Here is a 15,319-nt window from a genome sequence, read left to right on the forward strand (position 1 = left end):
GGGATAGTGCTGCTGAGAGTACCAGTTGTTTAGCTGGTCTGGAGAAAGTGCTAGCTTCCACTGCTCTGGGCAGACTTGTTATAGTTCCACCCGGTTTATTTCCCTGCTTCCTGAAAAGGGCATTTGGGGGAAACTCCTCTGGTAAATGAGAAGTCCCTGTCATTGGGCCCTGGCCATCACAGGGCAGTTCTATAGTGCCCATGCTTTTCCTGGGAGGGGACAAGGTCTCCCTTCTAACGATCTTGGGAGCAAGTTAATTGGAATTGATTAGATACCTCTTCTTTCCGCACAAAGCAGCATGTGCTGTGAGTGAAGCTTCATGAGCTATGTACATATCCAACCCATTCCCTGCCATGCTCGACTAGACGCTGTGAACCGTGAGCACAGGTGCCATGGTATGCTCACCCAGCGAGAAGGGTTTTCAGGTAACTTGGGGGTTAATGAAGTTTTGTCTCTCCTCCAGTGCTTTGCAAGAGGCTCAGGAGATCTTCGGCGTGGACTTTGACTATGATGAATTTGAGAAGTACAATGAGTATGATGAGGAGCTGGAGGAGGAATATGAGTACGAGGATGAGGAGGCTGAAGGGGAGATCCGTGTCCGACCCAAAAAGACTGCCAAGAAGCGCATCAGTCGACGTAGCATCTTTGAGATGTACGAGCCCAGTGAGCTGGAGAGCAGTCACCTGACAGACCAGGACAATGAGATCCGCGTGACCGACATGCCAGAGAGGTTCCAGGTGAGGGTTCCATGCTGCTGAGAGGGCCTCCTGGCCACCAGGGAGAGCTGATGGCCCGTAGTGCAGCTCTTTGGGGGTGTGGCCTGACTGTGGGATCCGATCCTTGTTCCCTTATCCCTGTGTGCTGGTGCTGAAAAGGCAGGATGGGAGCTGCAGTGGGTTTTTCCTTGGCCACTGGATGCCTGTGTTGCCCGTGTGGTGTGAAGTACAGTTCCCCAGCTGCCAGCCAGCTACACCCAGATGTCCCTGGTGCTGGATCCCATCCATTATGGCTCTTCCTCATGAGAATGGAGATTAAAAAGGGGAGAGAGAGAGAGAGAGAGAGCTAGGACTTTCCAGACTTGTCTGTACCCGAGCCTAACTAATGCAGGACATTTCCCACAAGACATTTTCTAGTGCTTAATATAACCTCCTCTTCAATGACCCTAGCCGTTGGCGCTTTCGCTACGTCCAGCAGTGAGTGTTCCATAGCCTGACATATCTCGCACTCAGGAATTTTCTTGAGAGCCAGACTCAATTTTCCCTCTTTTAATTTCATCCCATTGCCCAAAGCCCTGACCCCCTTGGAACATTCAAAGTTCTCTGCCCTCCCCCACCCCCGGGTGTCTGCATCCCTGAACCTTTGGCAGACACTTGTACCCACCCTCCTGGCAATGAAACGCCTGAAGCCGCGAGGGACCTTTTTCTTTTAAATATTTAATTTGAATTGGTTGTTTTTTCTTCAAATCAGTGGGCCCTGCACATGGGAGTGCCACGTTCTTCTTGGGGGAAGAGTCATGGGGCCTAGCCAGGCTTGTCGTGCCCTGCTACACGGTCATATTACAGGTGGACGAGGTGGGGGAGATTAAATGCTCATCGGAGCTGAGAGAGACAAGAATCTGATGGCACGGTCACTGGCGCTTTGTCATCTGTGCGGCTACTGCAGGGATAGCGCTAACGTGGCCGGTGACTTTGAAGAGGGCTAGACCCACGGGGTACAGAGTGATTGGAATAGAAGAGGCCATGGCACAAGTGGTTTAGGAGCCTCTGGTTTGACTGGCAGTGACACTAGTGCACCGCTTGCAGAATTTTCTGCCAGTGATTCCCAAAAGAGCGAGCTGGTGGTGACCTAGCATGAAGCTGGGCACAGGTAGGTCCCGGAGTCCAAATATGCATGCTTTGAAAAGCTGCTGTCAAGAGAGCCCCTAGGGTGCAGGCATTTTTGAGACCATCCAGGCATGTGTGGAATGAAAGGAATGGTTGTGGGCCCCTCAGAACCGATGTGTAATGCAAGCCACAGGTGATACATGGCCCTCTCTTCACCCTGCCTTCCCACACAGCTGCGCTCCATCCCTGTGAAGAGTGCTGAAGATGATGAATTGGAGGAAGAAGCTGACTGGATCTACAGGAATGCCTTTGCCACACCTACCATCTCGCTGCAGGTAACAGGCTTCTCCTTGGACCCCGGGTCTGAGGTGACTACTGTTCTAACTCTCCAGCATGCTTTGCTTGGGGAAACTTCCTGGACTCTTCTTGGAGTGAGGTGGTACCTAATTTACTGGGACCCTTGATGCCTGGGTTCCTTACCTATCTAGTGGTGAAACTGGAAGAGGATGAGGGATAGGACACCGGAATTGTTTTTGCTCTGCCACTGATTCTCTCTGGCGTTGGGCAGGTCACTTTTGCAACGGGCTCAGTGTCCCTCTGTGAATTGAAGGTGGTGATGCCTTGCTCAGGGCGCCCTGAGGCATTGTAGTTCATAAAGCTCTTGGAGCAGTGCTGTGGGTATAGTGAGTATTATTAATCATCAGCTCTCAGTCACCTCCATCAGATGCTTCATCCGAACTGCACTTGAGCTGTAGCTCACGAAAGCTCATGCTCAAATAAATTGGTTAGTCTCTAAGGTGCCACAAGTCCTCCTTTTCTTTTTTCAGGGCTAGAATGATGCTTTGGGCTCTCAAACCAGTATCTGTTAATTGGGGACATCATGTTCCCTTTGGCTGGGCTTGTCTCCCCATTGACAAGGCCGCCCCGCTCAGCATCCTGGGGAGGGGGCTGTGGGAAGCGCTAGACATGATATTCCCTCTTTCAGGAAAGTTCTGATTACTTGGACCGGGGCCAGGCCAGTAGCAGCTTCAGCCGCAAGGGGCCCAGCACCATACAGAAGATTAAAGAAGCCCTGAATTTCATGAGGAATCAGCACTTTGAGGTAGCTCACAATTCTGCAGAAGGGTTGGGAGCAAGGGTCTAAGCTAGTTTTGCCTTGGAATGTGAAGGATTAATGCAACGGCTGCCAATGTACTGGGGCCAATGGAAAGCGTTCACGTGGGCCAGCACGGGCGGGGACAGCACCGGGCGACTTGCTTTGAGCGCACCTGGCCTTGCAGGAGCCAGAGCATCTGCAGGGGAAGGCTGGATGAGGATTCTGTAGTTAAGAGGCGGGATGAAGGGGTAAATGGTGACTTGAACTCCAGGGGCTGTAATCTGTAATCCACACTCACCTCAGCCCAGACTGTCACCTGCACTGCTACCTAAAGACTGAGAGCCCCTTTGGTTTACTTTTGTGGGAGTGGAGATGGAGGGCAATGCCTGGGGCTGTCAGAGTCCCGCACATTGGGGTTGGGCTAAATACGCTGCCATAGCAAGGCAGGAAGGGGCAGCTCCTGACAGCCCTTGTGTGCTGCAGTCCCGGAAGCTTTTCCTCCCCACCATCTGGGGTAACTGCATTTCTCCGCACTCCTGACTGCCAGTAGTGGGTCTGTCCTTGAGGGGGGCACTGATGGGTCTCATTTCTCACCTAGGTCCCATTCATCGCCTTCTACCGAAAGGAGTATGTAGAGCCGGAGCTGCACATCAATGACCTCTGGAGGGTCTGGCAGTGGGATGAAAAGGTGAGGGGCAAGGGATTTGCTCTAGAATGCTGCTTGCCTGAGACTTCAGCAGAAGCATTGCACTCCCCACCCATTGTTAGTTCATCAGCAGTTAGGCCATGTCTCTGACCTCCAGGTCTCCTAGGTTTATCCAGCCCCACGTTGGTACGCTGCAGCCCATTTTCCTGACACTGGAGACCAGGCCGTCCCTTTTCTTGGGTTCTGCTACCATTTGGCAATGGGGAATACCTAGCTGGGAAGGAAGGGATTGCCCTGTTCTCTCTCCTAAACTTGTCTGTGGTCTCGTGACTCTTCCAGCAGCAGTGAGCCAGGACCTCCTGGTGCGCTCTGTCCAAAGCCTGCTCTGGACGCAGGTCTCCGAGATGAGGCTTGCCGCGCTTACCGGATGTGAGCTCAGCTATTGGAGACATTGTCCTAGTAGCAGTAGCGCCAGGACCTGCCTTGGCCAGCGAGACGGGAGGGGAGGAAGTAGCAGTGAGACAGGGCCACAAACAGCGGGTTCCAACCAGAGAAGGGTTCGCAGACACTTATTTCTGCTACCGTGTTACAGTGGACCCAGCTAAAAATCCGCAAGCAGAACCTGACCCGTCTGTTTGAGAAGATGCAGGCCTATCAGTACGAGCAAATCTCTGCTGATCCGGACAAACCTTTGGCTGATGGGATAAGGGCGCTTGATACCACTGACATGGAGAGGTATGGTCCCATAACCTTTTGTGTTCTTATACAGCATCTTTCATCCCCAAGTGGCTTACAGACTGGTATGCGCGCTGTCCAAAACGGGATCGCTTCCCCCCACCCTGAAATGCAGCTATCTCTGGGGTGAACACAACCCACTGAAACTACAAGTGAGTTCAGGGCAGCTTTTATGTGCTGTTTGGGAGGCATCAAGCACTGCAAACTATAGGGATGATGTTGCTGGAGTCTCCCAAACAGCAGAAGTAAACACTTTCTAATTCCTGAAAAGGCCAGCAAGAACTCTGGTGCGAGGGTGTCCCTTGCTTTACTTTATAGCCATCGCATCCCAGCACCAAGCACCTTTTCAGTATGAAATGGTCACATAGCAGCACAATGCCTGTCTGTTGCAGTCTCTCTGTTTGAGCTGCCCTGTGAAGCCAGAGAGATGGGAAACAGACTGAAGCTTCCTTGCCTGTAAGCATTCAGAGGGCAATAACCAGAGTTCTTCCTCTGCCAGACTAATCCACCACAGAGCTGGTTCCTTGTGCACGGGTCCCAGCTCAGGGCCGCACGGGAATGACATGCTGCCTTTGCACACTGTAGGCTGAAAGACGTGCAGTCCATGGATGAGCTGAAGGATGTGTATAACCATTTCTTGCTGTACTACGGGCGAGACATCCCCAAGATGCAGAATGCTGCCAAAGCCAGCCGAAAGAAGCATAAACGAATGCGGGAGGATGGTGAAGAGGCCGAAGGTTTGTCCCAAATGAGTTCAGCTTTTTGTTCTTGTGACCTTGGGGCAGCTGGAGCTGCTGCTTTAAAACGATTGTGTGACATTTAGAGGCAGCATGCGTGCTCCTCCCTCAGCCAAGCACATGCCTGCACAGGCGTGTGTGCACATGATTCACCGAGCCCCACTCCCTTGCTCCCTTCCATCTGAAATGAGCTCTTGATCTGTCACAAGTCTTTCTAGGGATCCCTGCCCTTTGCAACTGTCCAGGAGACTGAGCTCTGCAGCTCATTAACCTAGACTGGAGCAAGTTGCAGCCACCCTCATCTTCAGTCTGCATGTGCAGCCTGTGGCAGCTATAGGTTTCAGGGTCGTGGCAGATCAAACGAGAGCATTGAATGCTGGGAGTTGTATTCCAGCAGGCCCCACCTCCAGTATTTGAAGATGCGGGTGGCTTTGGGTCAGCCACATTGTGGAATTCTGTAAACCAGCCATTGTTCAGCTGCCCCTCCATCAGTCCAATCCATTCATAGCCAATATGATCCCAGGCGACATCCTACATCTTCTCAGGTGCCAGAAACCCCACATGCCCCTCAACTAGCTGCCAAGACCGCCAGCTTCTCCTGACACTGTAGGAATGTGGGAACTGCCTTTCATAAGGCAATTACAGGCAATTACAAAGTTCTGCAGCACACTGAAAATTAAAATGGTAGAAGCAGAGAACAATTGAACTTACTGTCAGGTTCCATAGCCTACTGGTACAGTATTGACTGTTCGGTGCACCTGTCCATTGGTCAGCGATCTGAAGCTGCAGCAGATTCTCCAGTTTGGAGTGTCCCAGAATCCAGGGACCCTGGGGCAGGGGCAGTACCAGCTTGCAGCGGAGTACACAGGACTCTTGCTGAGTCAGCCAGCACTGCAGGTGTCTAACAAGTGTGTCCCTATAAACACCATGCTGAATACACTGTTCCTCTGCAGGTGAAGGAGAGGATGCAGAAGATGAGGAGCAGAAGGGGCCTGAGCTGAAGCAGGCATCCCGCAGGGATATGTACACCATCTGTCAAACCGCTGGTCTGGGTAAGGGCTTCTGCCTGGTGAGTCGTGATGAGCTGGCTACCGGCATGGAGTGTTCAGCATTAGTGCATCATCAGGTCTGGGAGTCGTAGCCTCTATTTAAAATTCACGTGGTAGTTCTGGTTAAACTCTAGCATCCCTAGGAGTGAGCGTGGCTCCTGCGGTGCTACGTTTTTCGGCTCAGTAGGGTCAAGGTTACCCTTCAGGATTCTCTTGGCCTGGGCGACTCTTCGGAGCACATGAAGAACGAATACAATGACCACACAGTTACAAGTTAAAAAAAAATGTTTTATGTATTGTAAGTGACATGCACATACTCATCCACACAAGCTGAGAGAGCCTAAGCAATAGCCAAGGCCGTATTTGTACTCACATGCCAAAGGTATTGTGCAGTCTAGTGGATCTCTCAACCGGTGAGCATCGATAGAGGGGTGATTCCTGCGCGGGTCTCCCCTCAGGGGCTTCCCACTTTAGCCCAACCAGGGAACCTCTTTTATCTTGTTCTGACCACGCCTTCTGCTTGTGTAGGAGGTTCCAACCCCCCTTTTCCTTATTTGTACTTCCATACCCCAAAACTTTGGGGGTGCCCTGCTTTTCACAGCCTGTTCTTAGTTCCCCTTTTTCTTTTAGCATCTTGACACTTACATCAACCTGTTTCCAGGGTAATCTACAGTCAGAATAGAATTTTCCATTATGTTCCAATCAGGTGTCTTGTGGTCTGGATGGGTACATAGGGACATATTTTCCATAACATCCCCTATTGGCACATCCTTCACAGTAATCTTGTGGGCTTATTGGCATAGGGTCAGTCTTAGGTCAGTCACTCATGTCAAGTCTCCTTACACCTGAGGCCTATGGTGGCTAAGCTAACATCTTACAGGCCTTGCTTTACAGCCGTGCATTACTTATATACCTAATACATACTCATCACTCCTAAATACCTGTCAGTCTTGTACACCTATAAGCCTATCCTACTTCTGTCTGTCATCACACAGTGATTCCATAGGACATAGCATGAGTTCCCCACGACAACACCACACTTCAATGATAAAATGAACTCATTGGCTGCAGAGTGGAGGCAGGTGTTCAACACACTACGGCATACTGTAGCAGCTGCCCTCACTCAGAGGAGCCAGGGCCCTGTCTACTGGATGTGGGTGGGTGGTTTTGATCAGCATTTGCAAAGATGCACTTCCTTGTGTACTTGTGCATTCTCTGCTCTAGACGGCCTGGCTAAGAAGTTTGGTCTGACGCCTGAGCAGTTTGGAGAGAATCTTCGGGACAGTTACCAGCGTCATGAGACAGAGCAGTTCCCAGCAGAGCCGCTGGAGCTGGCCAAGGATTACGTGTGTAGGTCAGTGTGCAGGTGCCACCATGGATGGGCCTTCTGGGATGTGTGGGGAGAGATGCCATCAGGCACTCTCACATCCTGTGTCTTGGCTTTGTTGCTCTTTTCAGTCAATTCCCGACCCCTGAGGCTGTTCTGGAAGGAGCCCGCTACATGGTGGCCTTGCAGATAGCCAGAGAGCCACTTGTCAGGCAGGTCTTGAGACAGACTTTCCAAGAGAGAGCCAAACTCAACATTGCACCGACCAAGAAGGGTAAAAAGGTAAGGGAGTGGAGCACTGCTCCCATGGGCGTCGGCTGGGGTTGGGCCACCCGACGTGGGTACCTAGAGGCAAGGAGTTACGGTCACTCTTGCATGGTTCAATAATGGGCGTGCTCCTTCTGCCTCGAAAGGGAAGTGCTGAGTCCAGCCCTGGCTCCATTCTTGGGGCAGTGCTTAGGGTTTAGCATCTGCTGTGTGCTGAAGCCTGGCTTGGGGAGGGCTGGATGAAGGCCACCATGGCAGCTCTGAGACCTCTCTGGGGGTGTGTAGTTAGGGTCCGCTCTTGCTCCTACCTGGTCATTGATGGGGCATGAACACTTCGGGGGTGTGAGAGGCCAGCGTGGGGTTTACCCCAGGAGTTCGTCAGCATGCTGCAACTCAGCTTTAACTCCCACCATTTCATGGCCTTGAGCTCATGCTGCCAAGCCACTGATGCCATCATTTATTCTCTGGGAGGGTTAGGGGCGGTCTTTGGAGTCCTGTTCAGACTCTGGGGAAGGGCAGTGCAACTTGGCAGGCATTGAAATCGGGATCTCAAAAACCCGCTTTTGACCTTAAGGCCTGGTCTATGCTTGAATGTTAGGTCAACTTTAGGTCAAGTCCCTCCGAGGTTTGACAGATCCCCACCCGAATGTCGTCATTATGTCAACTTACCCCAAGTGTAGACACGGTTAGGTGGATGGAAGAATGGTTCCATCAACCTACCTACCATTGCCTGCGGCGGGGGCGGTGTTCCTGCATCACTGGGGAGCCCCTCCCGTGGGTGTAGGCTGCACCTACGCTGTTGGGTTATGCCACCACCACCGGTACAGTCCGCTTAGTGTCGACATGGCCAGGCTGGCTCCTAGTTTGTGTGTGTGTGGGGGGGGGGGGGGGTTGGACTTGTGCCATGCGCTCGTTACCCAAGGCCCTAGGGCGCTGACTCAGCGGAGTCTCGTCTCCTCTCTCCGGGGGCAGGATGTTGATGAAGCCCACTATGCGTATTCCTGTAAGTACCTGAAGAACAAGCCTGTGAAGGAGCTGCGAGATGACCAGTTTCTGAAAATCTGCCTGGCTGAGGAGGAGGGGCTGCTGAGCATCGACATCAGTATTGACATGAAAGGCGTTGAGGGGTGAGGCCAGCTCTGGCCAAGCATTCTCCCCCCTGCGTCCCCATAGCCTCGGAGTCCCTTTGACGGCCCCCTACTGCCACTCTTGTCCTGCCAGCTTCCTTGGCCCCAGCTCACATCCCTCTGGCGCTCCATCGTGCAGTGGAGCCCTGTCCCCTCTCCATGGCAGCCAGGTTTGCTGACACAGGAGCAGTTGAGATAATGCTGTGGAATGAGACAGGGCCGTACGTATGGATCCTGGTATCAGGACAACAAACGGAGCCATGTGAAAGACGAGGCTTATCCCAACAGACACCCCTTAAGTGCAGCCTGTGGAGCCATCCTCCACTTCCTCAGAGAGCTGGCCCATGAGTATGGGAACTCCCCAGTGCAGCACTCCAGGTGTTCCAGCCACCAGTCTGCTCCTACCTCTGGGGCCTGCTGGTCTCTGCAGGCTGCCCTTCATTATGCAGACTTGGTGGGGGCTGTGGGTTTCCAGGCAAGTTGCTAGCACAGCCCTTGGATGAGTAAAACCAGGGCCCCTTTGTCTGGCAGGCTGGCTAAGGGAACATTGGGAGAGCTAGCTCCTCCCTCAGGCTGACTGACAGGGAGCTCCCTGGCCCTGAGGAGCCACCACCTCACCGCAGCACAGGCCTCTGCCAGCCATAGTTGAACTAGGAGTACGGGCAGGAGCAGGCCACAAGTGAAGAGACCCCAGCATGACCAGAGCAGCTCAGCCAGGGGGTGACAGCCTAACATCCACCCTTTCCTGGAGCTTAGCCCTCAACAGCAGGGAAGAATAGGCTCTGCTGCAGCTGAAGCTACGCGTGGCCTCTGGGGACCTGCAGCACTTCCACATCTGCTTTGGGGATCCAGACGTCTCCTGCGTGGAAGGCTGTCGGACACCCCATTTCTAGAGGCCCAGGCAGCTCAGCAAGAGCTGGCGTGACGTCCCCTCCGTCTCTCCCCCTCACAGGTATGGTAGTGACCAGACGTATTTTGAGGAAATCAAGCAGTTTTATTACCGGGACGAGTTCAGCCACCAGGTGCAGGAGTGGAATCGTCAGCGCACAATGGCCATCGAACGTTCCCTCAACCAGTTCCTCTACGTGCAGATGGCTAAAGAGCTGAAGAACAAGCTGCTGGTTGAGGCCAAAGAGTACGTCATTAAGGTGAGAGGTGCTTGGGGCCCATGCTGACTCGTCGCCTGCATTCTGGGCAGGGCTGGAGTCACACTCAGAGGTTACAAGTGTAGGAGGCAGTCCGGGGGGGAGTCCTTTGATGGGGATACATGAGGATAGTGAAAAGGCAGGAGGAGGTTGGGGATGGACCCACGGGAACATCCGTGAGTCAGTCTCATTCCATTCCCTGGGTAGAAAGGAAAGAGAAACATTAGATACAACTCTAACTGGCCCATTCCGGGGTCACCTGTACTAGGATATTCTACCCATCAGACCTTGCAAATCAGGGCTCCAGTCCTTCAGTCCCTAGAGCACAATGGACAGTAGGTCCCTGGAGGATGTCCGGTTCTGTGCTGAAGAAACAGGAATCTCTTGGTGCTTAGGGATCCTGACTGCCACAGCAGTGAGCAAGGTAATTCCTTGGCTCGAGAGTCAGATTCCCCAGGGACAAGACCTTTCGCTTAGCGTGCTGGGAGCTGCTGGCCTGTGAGGTTATACAGATCCTAGCTGGGAGCTCTGGCCCCAGAGGAACACCCAGTAGCTGGCTGTCCTGGCTGGAAGGAGCAGCATCTCTAGCTTCTGTGCCTCACCCTAGCATCATGCTCAGTGCAGGGTGCCGTCTGCACCTTGCCCAATGGAGGCCCGTATGCCTGATGGGATGTGAAGGGAGAGGAGATTGGCTTTCTCCCTCACACCCCTCCCTCTTCCTGTCCTTCAGGCTTGCAGCCGGAAGCTGTACAACTGGCTAAAGGTGTCTCCCTACCGTCCAGACCAGCAGGTGGAGGAAGACGACGATTTCATGGATGAAAATCAGGGGAAGGGAATTCGGGTGCTGGGCATTGCATTCTCCTCTGCCAGGTATGAGGGACAGGGTGGCTCCTAAGTTTACCTGCCATACTAGCCTGTTCCCATCGCTTCAGGGGGACCCTGTTTGTTTTGCAGAGACCACCCCGTGTTCTGTGCCCTGGTTAATGGCGAAGGCGAGGTTACAGACTTCCTCCGGCTGCCGCACTTCACCAAAAGACGGAATGCCTGGCGGGAGGAGGAGCGGGACAAGAAGGTGAGCTGGGGCAGGGGCTGTATTCACAAGCTTATTACTGAAGTGGGACAGTGCGCGTGGACTGCAGTCAGCAGGAAGCGATCCCAGGCATGTCGGTCAGAGCTGAGTCTGAGACGTATCTGGCTGCATCCTGCCAATGGATCAGAATTGGGAGCAAAGCTGTGTGCTTGTGAATGGAAGAGTTCTGGAATAAGCCCTAGGATCAGTGAGTGGAGAGGAGGGGGCATGTTCTGGCTGGGTGAGAGGGTCCTTTTGGAGAGCGATCTCTGCTGCAGACCAGATCAGTGTGGGCTGGAAGGCAAGCAGTGCATGGGGGCAGGGACAGTACTGAGTTTGCAGGTGGGATTGCTGAGGAACCCTGCTTGCTGCACTGGGAGCCTTTGGAAAAGGCCTGTCTGACTTCTGGAAAGGCCAGAAACAGGCCTTGCTGTCCATTAGTTACAGATGGTCTGAATTGGTCTTTCTGCCCCTTTTGGAGCTGGTGTCACTGCTCCTGTGTGCGTTGCGGTATTCGAGCTGCCATTTCAGGGCCCTTCGCCTCTGCCCCGCCAGCTAGCAATAGGCAGCATGGCTCAGTGGAAATTGGGAAGGGCTCCCGGCTTCTATTTCTGGCTCAGTCTCCCTGTAACTCTGTGAGCAGGTCACCTCTAACCTCTCCTCAGTTGAGCCAGCTTGTCCCTTCCCAGGGCTGTCTGGCCTGTTTCCATGGAGCCTCTTGCTTTCTTTTCTGTGCTCCAGGCCCAGGATATCGAAACTCTGAAAAAATTCCTTCTGAACAAGAAGCCTCATGTGGTGACAATTGCAGGAGAGAACAGGTATGAGTGATCTCTGGCGTCCGCTTCCTGCCCCGCCATCCCTCCCCGGCCATTCGTTTTTCTTCCTCCTCCCCATCCCTTGCCGTCTGCCGCGGGGCGGGACTCTGCTCCTGCTCCTACAGCAGATCCTACCGAGTGAGGGGTTGGCTCTCCACTCTGCAGAGCTGATGGTGCGCCTAGCCCCACAGAGGCGGTATCTGTCACTTGCTCCTATCCCCCTCCCCAAGTGAAAATGCTTGTCCCAGAGCCCAGCTGTCTCCAGCGTTGCACAGCTCAGCCAGCCTGGGAGAGACCTGCTGCCCTAGAGCAGGGTCGGCCACACCTCTCTCGCGTGGGCCTGTGGTAGTGGGGTGGCTTCAGTCCCATTGCTAGTGGTCAGCTGGCCCCTGCAGCAGAGTGAAGAGACCTTCTCCTTCAGACCAGGCAGAAGGGGGGAGCTCGCACTGCCCAAGTGTCCATGTTTGGTGGTTGTATAGCAAAGGCTTCCAGGGCTCCCAGTCCAGCACCTTTCACCAGTAAGAAAGGACTAAGCCCCAAACTGGGCTCAAGACGCCCCAAGAGACCTGCTGTGCATCACTCAATTCACTGGCTGGCTTCCGATTTGGTGCTTTTGACTGATGGAGCCTCTTGCTTTTAGCGACTACAGCCGATGCTCAGTTCAGAGGGGCTGGGAGCTGGGGGTGTGACATGCCCACCGCAGGAGCTGCCTTGGAGATCAGTGTGATTTGAGTGTCTAGCTTTCTTGTCTTCCTCCCAATCCCCCTTGGCCATGTCTCCCCAGGGATGCCCAGATGTTGATGGAGGACGTCAAGCGGATTGTGCATGAACTGGATCAGGGGCAGCAGCTGTCTTCCATTGGGGTGGAGCTAGTGGACAATGAGCTGGCCATTCTCTACATGAACAGCAGGAAGTCAGAGGTAAAGCACCAGTGCACCTGTGCTCCTCCCGAGTGGCCTGCCTTTCCCTGGCCACTGGGAGGATAACCCATCTCACTGAAATCCCACCACCTCAGGCAGGCTGGAGGTCTCTGCTGCTGCATGATGATCAAGCCTTGGCTGGGGTGCGTCAGGGTTTGGGGTTGGAGGAGCTTGTGAAGGGATCCTGCTGGGGCTGACTGAAGACACATGCACCAGGAGACTCAGTGGTGGGTACCTAAGGGTGTGTATTGGCAAGGTCTGGACAGAGCCTTGCCCACTTGAGCAGAAGGGAGTTGCTGCAACCTAGCTAATATGGGGAGGAACTGGACAAAATGGAGCTAGAACTATCTTCTCCTCCTTTCTCCTGGAGTCTTCGCTCTAATTGTAGAAGAGCCCTCTGAACCTTTGAACCCATCCCCCAACCTGCCCTGAGCGCTGAAAGGTGCTTTTTTGAGTTGGTGTCACTTGTCATTAATGCTAGCAGCCGTGAGAGCCTTGCTCTGCTTCTCTGATCCTCTGCAGAATGAGTTCCGGGATTACCCCCCTGTGCTGCGCCAAGCTGTCTCCCTGGCTCGCCGCATTCAGGACCCCCTGATCGAGTTTGCTCAGGTCTGCAGCTCTGATGAGGATATCCTGTGTCTGAAGCTTCACCCTCTGCAGGTAACTGTTCCTTACAGGGTTCTCAGTCAGAAAGAAACAAGCCTGGGAATTTTCAACAGCAGGAACAGGCCCTAAGCTGAGACAACATGGTGTCCACCTGTTCTAGGATACGTCCAACTAGCGTGACTCCTCCCTGCTCCCTTTCTCTAGAGAGCAGTGCTCATCTGCCTTGCGGCCTTAGACTAGTCTTGGTCTCCAAGATAAATCTCCACTTGTATTGAGCCTAAGGGAGGAGTTACACCTGTGAGGGCCAGAGTCAGCCCAGATTTGCTTTTGAACAGCATTGTGTAGACCTGCCCCATGAGTGACCCCCTTCTCCCTTGGCAGGAACACGTGGTGAAGGAGGAGCTGCTGAATGCCCTCTACTGCGAGTTCATAAACCGTGTGAATGAGGTGGGAGTGGACGTAAATCGGGCAATTGCTCACCCTTACAGCCAGGCCCTGCTACAGTATGTTTGTGGCCTTGGGCCACGCAAAGGGACTCACCTGCTCAAGGTAAGAATGGAGCTGTCTCAGCTACCCCATAGCTGACATTACCTTAAAGCTACTCTGTGGAAGTCCGCATCATGGCTGCAGCGCTGGGAGGCACGGTGTCCGGGCCTGTGCTCGTGGTGTCTCTGACAGCACTGTCCCCATGGGGCCAAGAGAGTGTGGTTATCGTACTGCTAGGGGACTTGGAGCTGCGTATGGGCCGCTCTCCCAGGTGTTGCTAGAAATTCTCAGCAGATCCATCAATCCCAGAAAATTCCTGAGATGACGGTAGTGTCCGACAGGTATCAGCGTGCTGTGGTATCAGGACACTTGCTGCTTTAGGAAGCACAAAGTGAAAGGCCAAGTACCTCTCCTCGCCCTGAGAGGTGTGGCAGTCCTGCCTGCAGTGTGGTGCTGATTTTAGATCTTCCCTTCGTGTGGCTTTGAAATGCTTCCTGTATAGCAAAGCAAGGACTAATGTGACAGGAGCAGGGTGGCTGTACCAGATACTCTCTTTGGACCCCTCACTATTCAGTCTGAGGCCTCTTTTTCCTTGCCTGTCTTCCATCGGGGCTGGGATATCTGTTCCCTCCATGTGCTGAGTTGCAAAGCTAATGCTAAAATCTCCTCCCTTAGATCCTGAAACAAAACAACACAAGGCTGGAGAACCGGACTCAGCTAGTCACCATGTGTCACATGGGACCCAAGGTCTTCATCAATTGTGCTGGTTTCATCAAAATTGACACAGCATCGCTGGGTGACAGGTTGGTATTAGGTGGTGCTGCATGGGTTTAGTACTTGAATGACTGGCTGAAAGGGATTCCATTCTGCCGGGACAGTATTCCTAGGCATTTCTGTGCAGCAGCCTTTCATGTCCAGCCAAGTGAGTTTATTACTGGTTATTAATCTGACTCTCTCTAGGCCAACTCAACCTAAACTTTCGTGTGAGCAGTACATCATGAATTCTCTGCCATGATTGGGAGGGTCCTTTGTGGTGAAGAGAAGCCAAAGCGAGAATCAGTTCTTCCCTAGTTGGTGTCTTTGTACCTTTCACCACACTCGCCCACAGACCCTTGCATTTAGTGCTGGTCTCGCGCCTTGATTTATTTTTAATGCTTTTTTTTAACAGTCCCAAACCTGGGACAGTAGCACAGCACAAGACTGTAACTGGCTCTTAAACTGGAAGGACGATTGTGGGAGTTCATGTGGAGAAATGTACAGAGCTTAAAAGTAATGTTGTTAACCAAAGCTAGTATTAAATAGAAAGCGTGGGGGCAGTTTGAACCCGATTCTAATCTCTGGATGGCCTCTGGGCCGGGAACATGCTGTGCTCACTGGGCTGCTTCTTACTTTATCTCCCCTGGGCTTGGAAGAGTCTGGGAACAAACAGGGCAGCCAGGTGAACTCTTCAGCCTTGCTCCCCTCCCTGGGA

General features: G+C 53.2%; 1 protein-coding gene across 4 annotated transcripts in view; it reads left to right on the top strand.

The window, feature by feature from the left end:
• Window positions 1-15,319, top strand: part of SUPT6H (SPT6 homolog, histone chaperone and transcription elongation factor) — a 40,230-nt gene that overhangs the window by 11,307 nt on the left and 13,604 nt on the right. For all 4 annotated transcript variants that reach the window (XM_074974745.1, XM_074974744.1, XM_074974747.1 and 1 more), the window contains 18 exons: window positions 464-737; window positions 2,057-2,158; window positions 2,809-2,925; window positions 3,518-3,607; window positions 4,158-4,300; window positions 4,886-5,037; window positions 5,991-6,089; window positions 7,311-7,440; window positions 7,545-7,695; window positions 8,653-8,807; window positions 9,760-9,955; window positions 10,683-10,822; window positions 10,907-11,024; window positions 11,763-11,839; window positions 12,621-12,756; window positions 13,279-13,416; window positions 13,744-13,911; window positions 14,524-14,651. In XM_074974745.1, the coding sequence (XP_074830846.1) occupies window positions 464-737; window positions 2,057-2,158; window positions 2,809-2,925; window positions 3,518-3,607; window positions 4,158-4,300; window positions 4,886-5,037; window positions 5,991-6,089; window positions 7,311-7,440; window positions 7,545-7,695; window positions 8,653-8,807; window positions 9,760-9,955; window positions 10,683-10,822; window positions 10,907-11,024; window positions 11,763-11,839; window positions 12,621-12,756; window positions 13,279-13,416; window positions 13,744-13,911; window positions 14,524-14,651 (2,514 nt within the window). The remainder of the gene's footprint in view (window positions 1-463; window positions 738-2,056; window positions 2,159-2,808; window positions 2,926-3,517; window positions 3,608-4,157; window positions 4,301-4,885; window positions 5,038-5,990; window positions 6,090-7,310; window positions 7,441-7,544; window positions 7,696-8,652; window positions 8,808-9,759; window positions 9,956-10,682; window positions 10,823-10,906; window positions 11,025-11,762; window positions 11,840-12,620; window positions 12,757-13,278; window positions 13,417-13,743; window positions 13,912-14,523; window positions 14,652-15,319) is intronic.

The sequence above is a fragment of the Natator depressus genome, chromosome 17 (assembly GCF_965152275.1).
Source record: "Natator depressus isolate rNatDep1 chromosome 17, rNatDep2.hap1, whole genome shotgun sequence".
Taxonomy (NCBI): domain Eukaryota; kingdom Metazoa; phylum Chordata; order Testudines; family Cheloniidae; genus Natator; species Natator depressus.